Source organism: Alternaria conjuncta, assembly GCF_024043145.1.
Source record: "Alternaria conjuncta strain BMP 0040 chromosome Unknown scaffold_7, whole genome shotgun sequence".
In the NCBI taxonomy this organism is placed as follows: domain Eukaryota; kingdom Fungi; phylum Ascomycota; class Dothideomycetes; order Pleosporales; family Pleosporaceae; genus Alternaria; species Alternaria conjuncta.
The window spans coordinates 401,325-416,405 of record NW_026250096.1 but is presented as its reverse complement, the minus strand read 5'-3'; the positions used below and the strand labels follow the sequence as shown (position 1 = coordinate 416,405).

The window sequence follows — 15,081 nt, the reverse complement described above, 5'->3', positions numbered from 1 at the left end:
GCGCCCGGGGACAGGCGGCGAAGGCAAGGGAGAAAGACAGGGAGAAAAGATGAGCCGGGCGATGGGGTCGACAGCGCTCTGCTCGCACAGATGGGGCTGGTGGTGAGTAAGAGCCGTCGTCCACGGAATCTGAGGTTCCAAGGCGAGGCACTGCGCCTGGACTAGCGTCTTCCAAGGCCCTGGCGGGAAAAGGAGAGTGCTTCTCTCGTCCACCAACCATCCCTCTTGCACTCAACAACTTTGTTGCATTGCAGCGGCCAGCCTTGACCAACATGGTCGCATAATCTCCGCCATCGTCTCCTGCATGGAATTGCCGCCCCAGGACTGAATCTCGCACGCGCGCACCACCTTGTCAAGCCGCATACCTCCAGCCTAAGCGTCATCGCGATCGCCTTGCGTACACTATGCATTTACGCTAGCCCACTGCAGTCGCACGAGGACATGGCCAGCGCAGCACAGCACCATCCAATACTGGAATTGCGTTTGAAAAGCACGTGGGACGATAGAGGGTCATGTAGCACGTGAGCACGTATTGTAGTACCAAAGCTACGAACACTGGTTCATCAAGAGGAGAGGGTGCGTAATGCCCAAAGCTATAGCTGCGTGATTCCATTTTGGACACGCATGCCTTCTATGAGCATGTGCAAACCAGAGCCTAGTAGTGGCCCAGTCACTTGGATCTTTGTGTCCCCGTATCCTCACACCACGTCCTAGTCCACAAACTTGCCCTCAACCCAGCCCCGTCTCTTGACACCCAACTCCACCGCGGCACTCCCCCAGTCCTCGCCATGATTGTGTCCGCTCTTGCCATCCGCGCCACCAATCCCCGCTCTCATGAGTCCCTGCTCATCGCTCAACAGCGTCAACAGGCCAAAGATGACGGGCACGTTGTTGTCGAGCTGTAAGCGCATGAGTCCATGGCTCACCGCCTCCGAGATGTACTCGAAGTGCATCGTATCTCCCTTGATCAACACGCCAATCGCGATTATCGCGTCAAAGGGCGAGTTGGACGTCTTGGACTGCGACGCTCCAGTGAGCGCTGTGAGGTCCGAGGTAGAGCCGAGGAGGTCCGCTGCTGCGCCTACGACGCCTGTGGACGAGGATTGGATTTGTGAGGCCGAGTATAGTCTGTGGAAGTGCCTGTTAGCTTTGTGCCCGGATTACAAGGTCATATGAGGAGACATACTGCTTGACGGCATAGGGCAGCTCGTAACTCCCAGGCACGCTCTGCACGACTATGTTCTCCTCCTTGACTCCCGCTTCCTTGAGCTTCCTCTTGGTTCCCTCGAGCAGCGCATCGATGATCTTGGTGTTCCAGCGTGCGTGGATGATGCCAATGCGGAGTGCGGAGCCTGCACAGCTTCAGTCAGTCGCACAGTTGAGGTGGTGGGGGCGGGGTTGCTCGGAGCTTGCTTGCCTACTTACCATCGTACGTCTTGGGGGCGCCGGGGCCTTTGATGGTTGCCATGTTGCCGTTGCGCGTGTGCAAGTTTGTAGATAGATTGGGAAGGTGCGATGGAACAGTGGAGTCGCTGTAGTGAAGGTCGAGCGGGAACGGCGACGGGGTGGGCTGAAGAATGCAGGAACGAGCTGCTGAGCACACCACATTGGGAGCCGCCCCGCAACCGAAAGGCAGGGATCCCGCATCGTGCAATGGTGTCATCGCGAGCAGGGGTAAGCTTCCCCCAAACGCCTCTCGTTGATTGCAATGAACTCTGGACCTGACCCGTCAAGACAGTCACGAAATGGGACAGATGTGTTTGAAATTTTGTTCATTCAATCAGAGCATCGCATCGCTCCGTGTTCTAGATATCGTAAAAGTTTCCATGCCATACACATAAGCTACATCCAAGAGCTTTCAATCGTAAATCAAATCCAAATCACACCAGCTTCTCTATCCTAGAGAACGCCATATCCATAATACATCTACTCGACGGTAACCGACTTGGCCAGGTTACGGGGCATGTCAACGTTGACACCCTCGGCAACCGCCATCCAGTACGACATGAGTTGCAGGGGAACGACGTTGATGAGACCCTGGAGAACGTCGACGTTCTTGGGCACCTCGATCTTGTCTGTCTTGTCGGTAGGGAACTCGGGGTCGTTCTCGTTGCAGATGATGATTGGTCGTCCGCTACGGGCAATGACCTGTTGGTATGCGTTCAGCGACTTGGCGAAGATGTCGTCACGGGTAAGGATCATGACGATGGGGAGGTTCTCATCGACCAGAGCCAAGACACCGTGCTTGAGCTCGCCAGACATGACAGCCTCGCAGTGAAGGTACGAGATCTCCTTGATCTTGAGAGCACCCTCGAGCGCGGTAGCGTGCTGAGAGCCACGGCCGAGAAGCAGCAGGGACTTCTGGTTCTTGAACCTCTCGCAAAGCTTCTTGATGGGTTGGTCGAGCTTGAGCACCTCCTTGAACTGGTCGGAGATCTTGGTGAGACCCTCGATGATCTCCTCCCGCCTCTTCTGCTTGGATGCACGGTCCTCACTGAGAGAGAGCGCGAACATGACCATGCAGACGAATTGCGAGGTGTAGGCCTTGGTGGAGGCAACACCGATCTCGGGACCAGCGTTGATGTGCACACCGCAGTGGGTGAGGAGAGAGATGGAGGAACCGACGGTGTTGACGATACCGACAGTCAGGGCACCGCGCTCCAAGCAGTAGCGGAGAGCACCCAGGGAATCGGCAGTCTCGCCAGACTGGGAGACAAAGACGCAGGTGTCGTCGCGGAAGACAGGTGCCTGACGGTCAAGGAAATCGGAGGCCAGCTCAACGGCAATGGGGATTTCAGTAAGCTCCTCAAAGATACCACGAACAGCCATGCACGAGTGGTACGAGGTACCACAGGCAACGAAGATGATTCTCCTGCATCGCCTGATGGTAGAGAGGTATTGACGGAGACCACCAAGAGTGACGGTCTTGTTGACAGCATCGAGACGACCACGCATGGCGTTGACGACGGACTCGGGCTGCTCGAAAATCTCCTTCTGCATGAAGTGGTCGAAACGGCCCTTCATGATCTCCTGGAGCTGGATCTCAAGAGTCTGGATGGTGCGGACGTTGGACGAGCCGTCATCCTTGTGCAGACGGTGAATGTTGAGGGAACCCTCGTGGATGTGTGCAATGTCGTCGTCCTCGAGGTACAGGACCTTCTTGGTGTGCTCGACGATGGAGGAGGGGTCGGACGAGAGGAAGAACTCGGTGGGCATCGGGACGCCGTCGTCGGACAGGAAAGCGCGCGATTGCGATCGGTGGAGGAGCGACTTGTCGGGGGGAGCGAGCAAGTTGTTGGACTTCTTCAGCGCAACGTTGTGCGAGGCGCTCTCAGCGGGGAGAGCAGCACCCTCGTCGTTGTACTCGACATCGACGAAGTCGACCTTCATCTTCTTCTGTGTTCGTACACCAATGACGAGGGGAGAACCCTTGCGGGCCGCAACGACTTCATGGGGGTAGTGAACGGACTTGAGGAGAAGACCAAAGGCACCCTGAAGCTCCTTGATGACGGCCTTGACGAGCGAGGGGAAGCTCAGGTCGGGGTGCTCGGTGTAGATGTACTTTGTGAGCTTGGCAATAGCCTCGGTGTCGGTCTCCGTCTCGAACTTGAAGCCCTTGCTCTCGAGCAGCGTCTTGAGCTCCTTGTAGTTTGTGATGATGCCATTGTGGACGACGGAGAACTCCCAGTTGGGGTCGGACCTGGTGGGCGGTTAGTGCGTGCACTGGGTGGTCCAAAGAACGTGGACGTGACATACCTGTGGGGATGGCAGTTGACACGCGATGGGGGACCGTGGGTGGCCCATCGGGTGTGGGCGATACCGGCGTGCGAGTCGAAGACCTTGTTGAGGTCGAAGTTCTGCTCCTCGACGAGCTTCTTCAGCGAGGCGACCTTGCCAACCTCCTTGACGGCGTAGACCTCATTCTTCTTGTCGCCGTCAATGGCAAGACCGGCCGAGTCGTAACCACGGTACTCTAGACGTTGCAGACCTGAGGGGACAGCGTGTTAGTGATCGCCCTCCAGCCCCACCAAACCACTTCCGACTCCGTGGAACGCGCGTCTGGGGGAGCGGCTGCGGGATTGCTTACCATTGATGAGTGTGTCGAGAATGTACTTCCTGTCCTTCTCCACCAGGTAGTTGATGTAGCCGAAGATACCGCTGCAGACGCCGTCGTTAGCCCGTGTCCAGAGCCTCGCTGTAGCTGCCACAGCTTCACATAGTGGGGCGGCGGGGACTTACCACATGGCGACGAAACGAAAGTAGGGTGCTGAATATGAATGGAAGCGATTGTAAGGCAGTCGGAGTCAATTGGGCGAGTGCAAGAAAGTAGGGTGCGGGGGGAAGCAGACAGGTGTGTGAGCAGAGAAAGAGCGGTGGTGTGTTTGACTTATATCTTCCAGGGCCAAGCACTGAGCATGCCCCAGCGACGCCCTTCTCCACCCGGCCTGGCTAGCCTCGCCAATGCAGCGTATCGCACCCGTCTGTGACGCCGCTCTACCACCCTTGAATCTCGCCCTCGCAGCCCTGCGACCCTCTGCCACGCCCTCCCTCACTGTCCCCTATTTCGTCATGTCTCGCGGAATCATCCTGGTCCATCGGCTTCCGCGATGCTGCCAGCCAATAGCCCCCGCTGCTGTTCCTGACCTGATCGCCCGCTATCCATCGTTTCTCAGGGACCAAGAGGCGCAGCACCTCCAAAATAGCAACGCTAGGCCCGTTCCTCGACTATTTTCATGTCAAGATGCCAGAAATCTTCTCTTCGCAATGCTACACCGCGGCCACTATGCCACTCGCGTCCTGACGGGCGCCGCATTCGCCGCATGCGAGGCCTCAAGCTCGCCCAAAGACTGTGCTTATGGAGAGGTTTCTAATTCTGCTGCATCGTCCAATATCTTGGATCCGCTACGTCAGCGCGGGTACGGCTCCGAATTGGGAAGCCAGCGCCGTGCGTCACGACTTGACATCTCGTGTAAACTCTGTTTGGTGATCTTCTGCTGATATGGTCGACAGCTTGGAGAAAACCGATATGCCAAAACAAATCATGGCAGATGGGTGGAACCCAGTCGCTAGCTGCACCAACCGTCCCACTAACGGCGCAGGTTTACCCGCAATGTGCTCCCCACCGTGTGCAGTATTGTCTGAATCAGACGGTGAGAAGCAATATCGTCTGGCCCTGCAGGTCTGCATTTCACGCATGAGCGCCAACAACGCACACCTCACAGGAGCCAGAGAATGTTTTCAACCCGTTGTGGCCGACGCTGCCAACGAATCACGCACTGGAACCACAAACGTGGAAGATAGAGCTGAGACTTCGGGGCGTGTACGTCTGCTCAACTGCATCTGAAGTCGAACAACGGTGAGCACCTTGTAGCTACTGCGCGCTTGTTCCGCTCTGGCGAAAAGCTTAGTCTACCTTTCTGCAGGTGTGAGCTCGACTATAGGAAAGCGTGCCGACAAGAACCTTTGGCCTGCGTCCGTTGGGAACATCTGGATGCCTTAGCAGTTCGATTGTCTTGACCGCCTCTAAATTGCCATCCATACCACAAACACGGCATCTGAAACCCCACCGTAAGTGGCGTATACGAACATCAGCCGCACATGCACGCCTTGACAACAGTCGTGCCGTTGCATTCGTGCCGACTCCTCATTCCGGTCTTTCCGCGCCCTGCATGTACTTCGTATCCTACTCGCCAAAGGTTGCACCAGTATTGTATCGTCTCGTATCGCGGCCCTGGTCAGCAGCTAGGTATCCCCGCTGCATCTTCGGAGAAATAAACACACCATTTGCCTCACCCCGTTTCAGATGCTGCTTGCCGTTTTAAGGACACATCACAGCATTGAACACACCCAAGCACATATGCAACGTTTTCACACTTATGTCACAGTGCAGTTGACATTGAAAAGCAAAAAGAGAGACTAGTCAAGTTCTACAATGATTCAACTATGTGAGAGCTCGAGCCTAGCCGCTTCTACTCATCGAACATGCACGTGGACTAGACCGCGAAAAAGTGCGCCCGAACCCAAACCTGCCTAGCGTAACTTCTATGATGAGAGATAACCAAAGATGAGTGCTGATGTACATCGCTGAAATGCTACATGCAATGTAAAACGAGAAATAAGGTAATTTGCGATTGGGAACCGTCGACTACCGGCTGTCACAGTAGCCGGGAGCCTTGGGAGCACCTCCGTGGATCCAGCTCTGGACAGTGAGAGTTGTGGTATATACCATGCCAACCGCCCCGATGATGCAAAGCAGTACATCCAATACACGTGCAGTGGTTGTGCGTGCGACAGCCCGGTAATGGAGCAAGGGCTACGTATTGTTAGCAATGAGCAAGTCACAGGAAGATGTGTGCTTACAGGATAGATGAAGACCAGCGGGATGCAGGCAAAGCTTCCTACCAGACTGACAAACTTGTCCAAGTCACCCGCACCAGCCCAAGCAAGGCAAGCGCACACCAAGACCATGAAGAATCGGAAGAAGTTCTTCTTCCACTTGACGTACGGGTTGTACTTGCCTGTCCTACTGAACAACTGCTGGCTGGTAATCTCGATTGCCGGGTAGATCTGTAGTGGCGTAGATAGCAAGATAGCGAGCGAGTAGATAAACTGAACGCCGTTGACGAATCTGTTATCCTGGGGCATGTTGAGAAGTACCACAGTCTTCGTCTTGGATCCAAACGCTGCGTACGAGAGGGCTCCAGCGCTGAGGAAGATGACAGTGATGATGATCATGACACCTCCCAGGACCTTGGGAAACTTCTTCGGGTCTTTCATGCCGGTCTGGATAGGGATGATGAGACCGATGCCTTCGAATGTGAAGATGGCGGTACCGATGAAGAGCGTCCAGTCTTTGGCGTTGAAGTTGACGATGTCGGAGATACCGCCCTGGTCAACGATGGTGAAGAGATCGTAGTAGTATAGGTATACGAGACCCATGAGGATGAAGAGATCTGCCACCAATGCGAGCTTCTGAATGTTGTTGATGTTGCGGTAGAGCGACAACGGCAAGAAGATGACCATCTGCATCATGATCATGTACTTGATGTCGATGAAGGTCTTGCAGTTGGATACTGCAAGAACAAAGGCTTGCAGGTTCTCAGACACAAAGACGATGTAGGCAGATGAGAAGCCGATCTGGGATATGACAAGCGAAGAGTTGATCATGTTGCGCATCCAGTTTCCGTAGAGATGAAAGCCCATGTCACCGAACGAGTGCTCTACTACGAGCCGGGTGGAGACAAGCAAGACAAAGCAGGCATACGAGAGACCCGCGACACCAAGGAGTACCACATTGGAAAAGAGCATGCCGCCGTTAAGGAAGGCTCGGGGCAGGAACAAGACACCAGTGCCAACAAACGACTTGAGGAGCAGCATGGCTGCACCTGTGGGGCTGCCGGTGCCGGTTTTCTTCGCTTTGCGCTTTCTTCGCTTGCCAGGGGTGAGCAGTGCGCTCGACTCGCCGTACTCGCGGTCTTCGTCTTCGCTCTGCGCGCCGGAATCCAGAGCATCGGAGGAGAAGTATTCGTCCGGTCCCAACACCTCGTCGTCTTCTTCGAGAGATTCACCGGCGAAGTGGCCATATAACGTGAGGAACTCCAAGAAGTTGCTGGTAAAGACCTGCGGCGGTGGGCGCGCCTGTCGGACTGTTCCATAGCCAGACGGGCCTGGGCCGGGTGAGGGACTCCCAGCGGCTCTGCGTAAGTAGTTTCGTCTGAAGCCACCAGGCTGGCGAATGGAGTCGATGTCGAGTGCTTCGTCTTCAGGACGACGTCGCGAACCGTGGAAGCTCTTGCTGCGCTGCAACTTGCCCTGCTCTTCCGCCGCCTGCTGCTCGCTCCACCTGTAAATCTGTCGCGTGATGTCGCCGCCCTGGAGTTGCAAGCTCGAAAACTGCTCCTCGTCTTCCTCGGGCCTCGTTCCAGTTGATTGGGCATCGTCATCGCCTATTCTTCCACGATTTGACCTGCTTGGTGAGGCATAGTGGCCTACCAGATGCCGGCGCACGATCTCGGGGTCTTCATACGGCACAGGCGAGCGACCGCGGCCGTCAAAGGAACCGTAGTTGCTAGGCGGGCCACGAGGAGGCGCGTCTTGGGCGGGGGACAGTGGGCGTATTGGAGGTGTGCCGAACCGTGGGGGTGAATTGCCCAGTGACTCTTTCAGCGCTGAAGAAAGGTTCGACTCGGCTGGGCCGGGCAGCGACGACTGCGGATCTGCGCGTCCAGGCAGCGGTGTCTGTATCGACGACGAGTTTGCCGTCTGGGTCTGGGAGGGTGTTGGTATTTGGCGCACGGCAGGCGTGCCGTTGGGAAGGGAAGGAACGGGTGAGCCCCGTCGCGCGATAGAGCCTGCACGAACAGACTGCGTATCGGGAGAACTTCGTCGAGAATCTCGCGACGACGGCACCGCCTGTGGGTTCGTCGATGTCGAACGCTCACCCGACATGTTGGGCTGCGTGTGTGGTGTTGTGGAGCCGCAGTGAACTCTGTGATAAGAAACGCGAGCTTCGGCTACCTGCGTCTAACGTCGCAAAGGGAATGCTGAGCGATAAAACACGCTACGGGTAGTTATATGGATGGCGTGGCCAGTGGACACATACCGCGAGGCTTCGAGATGCTACGCGTAATGTACAGCAGCAAGAGGGAGACGCGCAGAAGAAGCAAGGAAAGCTGAGTCGGGCTGCTTCGAGGCCTGTGCCGAGAGGTTGAGGTCATCCGTCGATTCGCCGGAGAGATGTGGCGCCCCACGCGCGGGATGACCATGTCACACCGTTGGAAGCCCTGCATCTTTCCACCGAGAAGCGAGCGCTAAGCCGCCAAGTGAAGCATAGCAGAAGACTTTACTGTTCGCGATGTAGATGCGGCGTCATCGCTCCTCGGATGTGTTGCCCTGTCGTTGCTCTCAGCTGTTCTGTCCATGTCTCGCTCCTACACCTCACCATCTAACGCTCATCGGCGCATCCCGTGCACGGCCTGACCGGAGCCGCAGTGACACCCCGTGCCACGAACATTGAACCAGGTTCCCGATGCAGAGACCATGACGAATGCGGACGACGACCAGACGACCAGGCTTACCCTGCCGCGGACACGCTCCAACTTTGCAACCCGTACAGCACGAGATGAGAGTGCGCGACTGCATCGACGCTCGTTCGTACAGCATTCACCACCACCTGACGAGGAAACACCGCTTCTGCCAAGCAGTGGACGCCAGCTTCCAGCTGATGCAGATGCCTACGATGGCGCTCAAGGGACGGGGAGCAAGCAGAGAGGGATGAGCAGCTGGTTCTCGAGCATCCTCCGGACGTCACGATCCAATTTAGCGAAGGAGCCAAATAATGACGGCAAACGACACTCAGTCAGCGAAACCACCAAACCAAGGCCTGGTGCTTTCCCCAGACCCGTTGGAGGTACCGACAAACTAGGCACTTTCGCTGGAGTTTTCGTACCGGTAACCCTCAATGTCTTGTCGATTTTGATGTTTCTCAGATTCGGCTTCCTTCTGGGTCAAGCTGGCTTGATTGGCATGATGGGTATGCTGATAGCAGCTTATGCCATCAATCTCTTAACTACGTTGAGTATTTCCGCTGTTGCCACCAATGGCACGGTTAGAGGAGGAGGCGCGTACTACTTGATCTCCCGCAGCCTGGGGCCAGAGTTCGGCGGATCGATAGGCATCGTCTACTATCTTGGCTCAGTCTTCAACACCTCGCTCAACGCTGTCGGTCTCATCGACTGTCTTATCGAGAACTTCGGTAGCAATGGAGGTGACATGGCAGAGTGGCTACCTCAAAGCTACTGGTGGCAGTTCCTCTGGGCTACCTTGGTTCTAGCCGCGTGCACACTTATCTGCCTTGCTGGAAGTGGGCTCTTCGCACGCTGCAGTAACGGCCTACTTCTAGTCTTGTTGGTCGCGACTATCAGTATTCCTCTGTCCGCTGTGTTCAGGCCTCCGTTCGAGAACCCAAAAGAAGACATTGTTTTCACAGGCCTCAGCATGGACACGTTCCGTCAGAACTTACTACCCCACTTCACGCGAGGAGCCGCGGGAAGTGTCGATCATCACCGAGAGAACTTCCAAGATCTCTTTGGTATTCTATTCCCAGCTACGGGAGGAATTCTGGCCGGTGCAAGCATGAGTGGCGACCTCAAGCACCCAAGTAAAGCCATCCCGAAAGGGACCTTGTACGGCATAGGTCTGACCTTCATTCTTTACACACTCGTTATCTTCGCTATGGCGGCGTCAATAGCACGCGAAACTTTCTACAATAACACAAATGTCATCCAGCTGACCAACATATCTGGCGCGGTCGTGCTTGCTGGCGAGATGGCGACATCCTTATTCTCGGTACTCATGGGTGTTATTGGTTCAGCCAAGCTCCTCCAGGCTCTTTCTCGCGACAATCTTATTCCTGGACTTTCGATCTTTGGACAGGGCACGAAGAAATCTGATGAGGTAGGATGTCTACAGTCATATTTGCTATGTCTAAACTAACCACGTAGCTTCATTCGCACAGCCGATCTACGCCATCATCATCACTTTTATCATCGCTCAAATCACAATGTTTGCCGACATCAATCAGATTGCTTCATTCATCACAATGACAGTAAGTGCTCCCTATTACTCTACCAGTCGTCAGCCGAACTCTACCTGTTTAAATCCTAACATTCTCTAGTATCTCATGACATTTCTCGTTACCAACTTGGCCTGTTTCTTACTCAAGATCGGTTCTGCCCCAAACTTCCGGCCCTCCTTCCACTACTTCAACTGGCCCACAGCTGCTGTTGGGACGGTTGTCTGTGGAGGTACCATGTTCTTCGTCGACGGCTTCTATGCATCTGGATGTGTAGCTCTGCTCATGATTATCTTCCTGCTGATTCACTACACTACCCCACCTAAGCCATGGGGTGATGTGAGTCAGGGTCTCATCTATCACCAAGTGCGAAAGTACCTGCTGCGCTTGCGTCAAGAGCATGTCAAGTTCTGGAGACCCCAGATCTTACTCTTGGTCAATGATCCGCGGCGGCAGTATAAATTGATCCAATTCTGCAATTCGCTGAAGAAGGGAGGTCTCTTCGTACTTGGGCACGTCATTGTCTCTGATGACTTCGGGGAAGCTGTGCCAGAAGCAAGACGACAACAGCAGTCTTGGACAAAGTATATCGACTTCTCCAGGATCAAAGCGTTCGTGAACATCTCTATATCTCCTGCCGTCGAGTGGGGCGCTCGCAACCTTGTTCTGGGTGCAGGGCTAGGTGGTATGCGGCCAAACATAGTTGTCATGGGCTTCTATAACCTACCCGAGATGAGGCAAGCGCAGCCTTCCATTGGCATACCTTCGCCCCAACCATCACGCCCATCCAGCAAAGCTACGAACCATCCCATCTCTCGGAAAGCAATCCAAGCAGCAGCCAGGCGACGCGTCACAGGAAACACCCATAGCATGCTTCCCACCGATGCTATGAAACCAGAAAACGCAATTGCTATACGCAGTTATGTCACTGTTATCGAAGACCTGATTCTCCGGTTGCAAGCAAATGTCGCTATAGGCAAGGGGTTCCAGGAACTCGAGGTGCCCCCTACCAAGCCTACGGTGAAACAAAAAGCGTTCAGCTTCATTGGTCTTAATGACATTGATATCGAGGATTCGTCAAAGATGTACATTGATCTCTGGCCGATTCAAATGTCAGCCGAGGTCGCTACTACTGGCGATGAGCCAATCCGCAAGAATGTACTGACCACGAATTTCGACACGTATACACTCATCCTGCAGCTTGGATGCATCTTACACACGGTACCGTCTTGGAAGCGCATGTACAAGTTGAGAGTCTGTGTTTTTGTGGAGTATGAGACGGACGTCGAGGAAGAGCGAAGTCGCGTTACTACATTGCTGCGTAATCTGCGCATTGAGGCTGAAGTCCACGTCTTCTGGTTGTCCTCCGGAGATTTGAGCATGTATGAAGTCATCATCAACGGAAGAGATGATGGTCACCTTGATCAGACTGGTCGTGATATCGATTACTCGCTGGAAGACGAGCGATGGTGGCAAGACATCAAACGACTGCGTCAGCCCGAGAGTTTGAGTGCGAGCCAGGAACTAGCACAGACTGTCGATATTCTTGAAGCCGTCACCAGTTGGCCTATTGCCTCGTTCCAACATGGTAGGCAAGAGACGAACCCAAAGCGCTTCTCAGCCCTGCGCAAGATGCTACGTAAAGCAAAAAGTAGAACGTCTGTTGGCAATCTTGGGGACGGGGCAAGGGCCAAAATGCAAAGCCAAAGAATACCAGTCCAGCTACTTGAAGACAGCGATAGCGACACTCAACCATCCTCAGCCGGCGGAAGGGAAGACGATGCTGATGACGAAGCAATGGCTTCTGATAGCGAGGCAGTCGTTAGTGGCAGCAACTTCGACGAATACGACTTGGATGCATCGAGTGATGAGAGTGATCAGAACGGGCAGAGAATGTCACTAAGAAGACGCAAAACGGCACCCAGCACCTCTTTCTTCACCAGGCAGCTGGATCTCCGTAAGACCATTTGGAAAAGTTCACGGAAGGACAGTACCTCGCAGAAAGATGACCGGCCGACCACACAGTCGGTGACACCGCTCAAACCGCACCCAGACGCCGTTGCCTCTGACACAGCTATTCTTCACGCCGGAGAGCGAGCCCAGCCCCGAAGTGTAGCCAGTTCATCCTCTCAGCGCTCTGGATCCTCACGAGCCGCTGTCAAACCGCCTACAATGCGTCGGCAGTCACTGCCCAAGTTCACATCGAATCCAACTCCCCGAACAGCGATATCATCGGAAGAAACGGCCGGCCCATCGATAACATTCGTCGATACGCCCAAACCAGCAACAGCCAACAAACAAGATCCCATTGTGACATCTGGGGAGCCCTCTCAACTCGCCGCAGAGAATACACCAGCAAATTCCAGTCCCCACTCAGCCGCAGCATCGTCTCACCAACCTACGGACACGGGTACGGCCTCCCCAGCTTCCGGATTTCCTGCCCAACAAGCCATCCCTCTCTCCTTCAACGACCTACCGTGTCGCGCTCAACATCTTATCCTGAATGAGCTTATACGAAAACACTCTGATGAAACGGCAGTTGTGTTTACTACGCTTCCTAGTCCTATGGAGGGTACTTGTGAAAGTGAGGCAGAGAGTGTCAAATACATTAGCGATTTGGAGGTCCTATGCCAAGGCTTACCGCCGGTGCTGTTGGTGCATAGTAATAGTATGACCGTCACTATGAATTTGTAGAAAGACCAGAGTTTGAAGAGAGAGGTAGAACGGAAGTTGTATAATTTAGACAAGCATCGAGACGCTAGTAGATCGCATTCCATGAACTTGATACGTAATAATGAAGTCGCAAGAACGAGGTGGTGGTATCATGAATGCTACAACTTGAAGGCTGAACTACTCGCTATCATCCTCGCTACTCGACATCTCTGCGTCTTTCTCAACGACGTCTTCTTCTTCTTCATCCGGCTTGCCTGTCATGGAGAAAGCCTTCAGACACGTAATCCTGGTACCAGTCGAAGAGGTTCCAAGCAGCTTGCCGACCTGCGCCGCTGTAAAACCCTCCGCCTTGCCTGCATCATCGCTCCTCAGCTCTTCCGTGCTCAGTGACCAGAAGCGCACTGTGCCATCGCTGCTACCAGTGACGATGAGGAAATTTGTTTGCGAGAGCTGGACGATTTCAAAGTCCTTGACACGGCCTGTCATGCCTGCTGCTGGGCCACCGATTTGAGCGACTAATCTGCTAGCAGGAACCTCGTCTTTGTTCTTTTCTGACGATTCAGTCGGTATCGTGGTGTTGGTGTCGAAGAGAAGAACGCGGCCATCCTCGGTTGAGACGAGTAGCGTGCCCGGATGCGACTCCGACGGCAAGTAGTGCATTTGATGGATCTTAGTCCTCGGGGTCGGTGCAATCTTTGCTTTCGGCTTGGATTCGATGTTGAAAACGACGATGCCGCGCTCGAAGCCCACTGCGAACTCCTCGCCTTCCTTGTCCCATATGACTCGTCTTCCCTCACCGGATGCGAAGCGCCCTTCGCCTACGGCGGTGAGGATGTTGCGGTCAAAGTTGAGCACGCCGGCTTTCTTTCCTGTTACGAGGTTCCAGAGTCGCATGCACTTTTCGCCTTTGCCTACGCTCAGCATGAGCTTCATGCTAGGGTGGACGGCGAAATCATTAATTCCAGAGGGTACTTCACCGGGTCCGGCTGTGTCTCCACTGGGTCGGCCTTGGGGCTTCGGTATTGGCGCTTTGATGGTTGAGAGGGCAGTCCAATCGCGTGTTCTCGTGATGGCGATAGTGCTGTCTTCCGCGGAGCTGAGGAGCTTACTCCTGGTTGGGAAGTAGAGGGCTGTGATGTTTGACGAGTGGTGAAGCAATGAGCCGAGTTCCTTGTTCTTGGGATTCTCAGTAATGGAGCCGCCATGGAGAGAAGGCAGCTTTGGTCTGAGTTTTGAGGCGACTGGGGGGGCGGTCGAGATGGAGTAAAGGTTGATGCGCTCATCGGTGCTGCCTGTAGCTAACGTGATTTTGGACGTCTCATTCGAGAGCGGAGACAGGGTAAGACAGCGGATGGAGGATGAATGGGCGTTGAAAAGAAATGTGTCGGTAAAATCTACTTTTGGCCTGTCCGTCTCAGGTGTCGATGCATCATCCTGTCCGGTGAAGAGACTGCTGGGGATGGATGCCGCGAATCCATGCAGAACTCTCTCGTAGGAGCCGGTTATGACTTGCACAGTCGTGACATCTGGGACGGAATCTTCGCTTTTTGCAGTGGAATCGATCTGGAGTTTGCTCATGCTCAGGTCCATCTTCCCGTTGGCTGCACCTTCCTTGCCATTGCGGATCGCCGTTTCCTTGGTCGCCGGCTGTTTTGTGGTGGAGGCAGCAGCGCCCTTGGAGCTCTTCAGCGCCTTCGCCTTGGCGGCGGTCTCGGCGGTCTCTCTCTTTCTCTTTGCCATTGTCGATAACTCGTCGTTGTTTCGCGCAGCCGTCGCGTCTTGCGATCCAGAAGTTTTTGATGCAGACGGCAGGGCTAGGCCGGGTGGAGTAAGGC

General features: G+C 54.6%; 5 protein-coding genes across 5 annotated transcripts; 1 reads left to right on the top strand and 4 right to left on the bottom strand.

Annotated features, from left to right (window-relative positions):
- Positions 1-710: 710 nt before the first annotated feature.
- Positions 711-1,468, bottom strand: J4E85_005219 (uncharacterized protein; the record flags this gene model as incomplete). Its single annotated transcript, XM_051469469.1, has 3 exons — positions 711-1,128; positions 1,187-1,352; positions 1,426-1,468. The coding sequence occupies 3 exons, from the start codon at positions 1,466-1,468 to the stop codon at positions 711-713; spliced, it is 627 nt and encodes a 208-aa protein (XP_051326300.1).
- Positions 1,469-1,926: 458 nt separating this feature from the next.
- GFA1 (glutamine--fructose-6-phosphate transaminase (isomerizing)) lies at positions 1,927-4,244 on the bottom strand (the record flags this gene model as incomplete). The annotated part of the gene is made up of 4 exons (XM_051469468.1): positions 1,927-3,700; positions 3,757-3,988; positions 4,088-4,158; positions 4,240-4,244. The coding sequence occupies 4 exons, from the start codon at positions 4,242-4,244 to the stop codon at positions 1,927-1,929; spliced, it is 2,082 nt and encodes a 693-aa protein (XP_051326299.1).
- A 1,901-nt stretch (positions 4,245-6,145) lies between these two features.
- J4E85_005217 (uncharacterized protein) lies at positions 6,146-8,448 on the bottom strand (the record flags this gene model as incomplete). The annotated part of the gene is made up of 2 exons (XM_051469467.1): positions 6,146-6,313; positions 6,361-8,448. 2 exons carry the CDS (start codon positions 8,446-8,448, stop codon positions 6,146-6,148), a joined length of 2,256 nt encoding a protein of 751 aa, XP_051326298.1.
- A 591-nt stretch (positions 8,449-9,039) lies between these two features.
- On the top strand, positions 9,040-13,267 carry J4E85_005216 (uncharacterized protein; the record flags this gene model as incomplete). Its single annotated transcript, XM_051469466.1, has 3 exons — positions 9,040-10,455; positions 10,517-10,606; positions 10,676-13,267. The coding sequence occupies 3 exons, from the start codon at positions 9,040-9,042 to the stop codon at positions 13,265-13,267; spliced, it is 4,098 nt and encodes a 1,365-aa protein (XP_051326297.1).
- Positions 13,268-13,423: 156 nt separating this feature from the next.
- Positions 13,424-14,986, bottom strand: J4E85_005215 (uncharacterized protein; the record flags this gene model as incomplete). Its single annotated transcript, XM_051469465.1, has 1 exon — positions 13,424-14,986. One exon carries the CDS (start codon positions 14,984-14,986, stop codon positions 13,424-13,426), a length of 1,563 nt encoding a protein of 520 aa, XP_051326296.1.
- Positions 14,987-15,081: the final 95 nt, after the last annotated feature.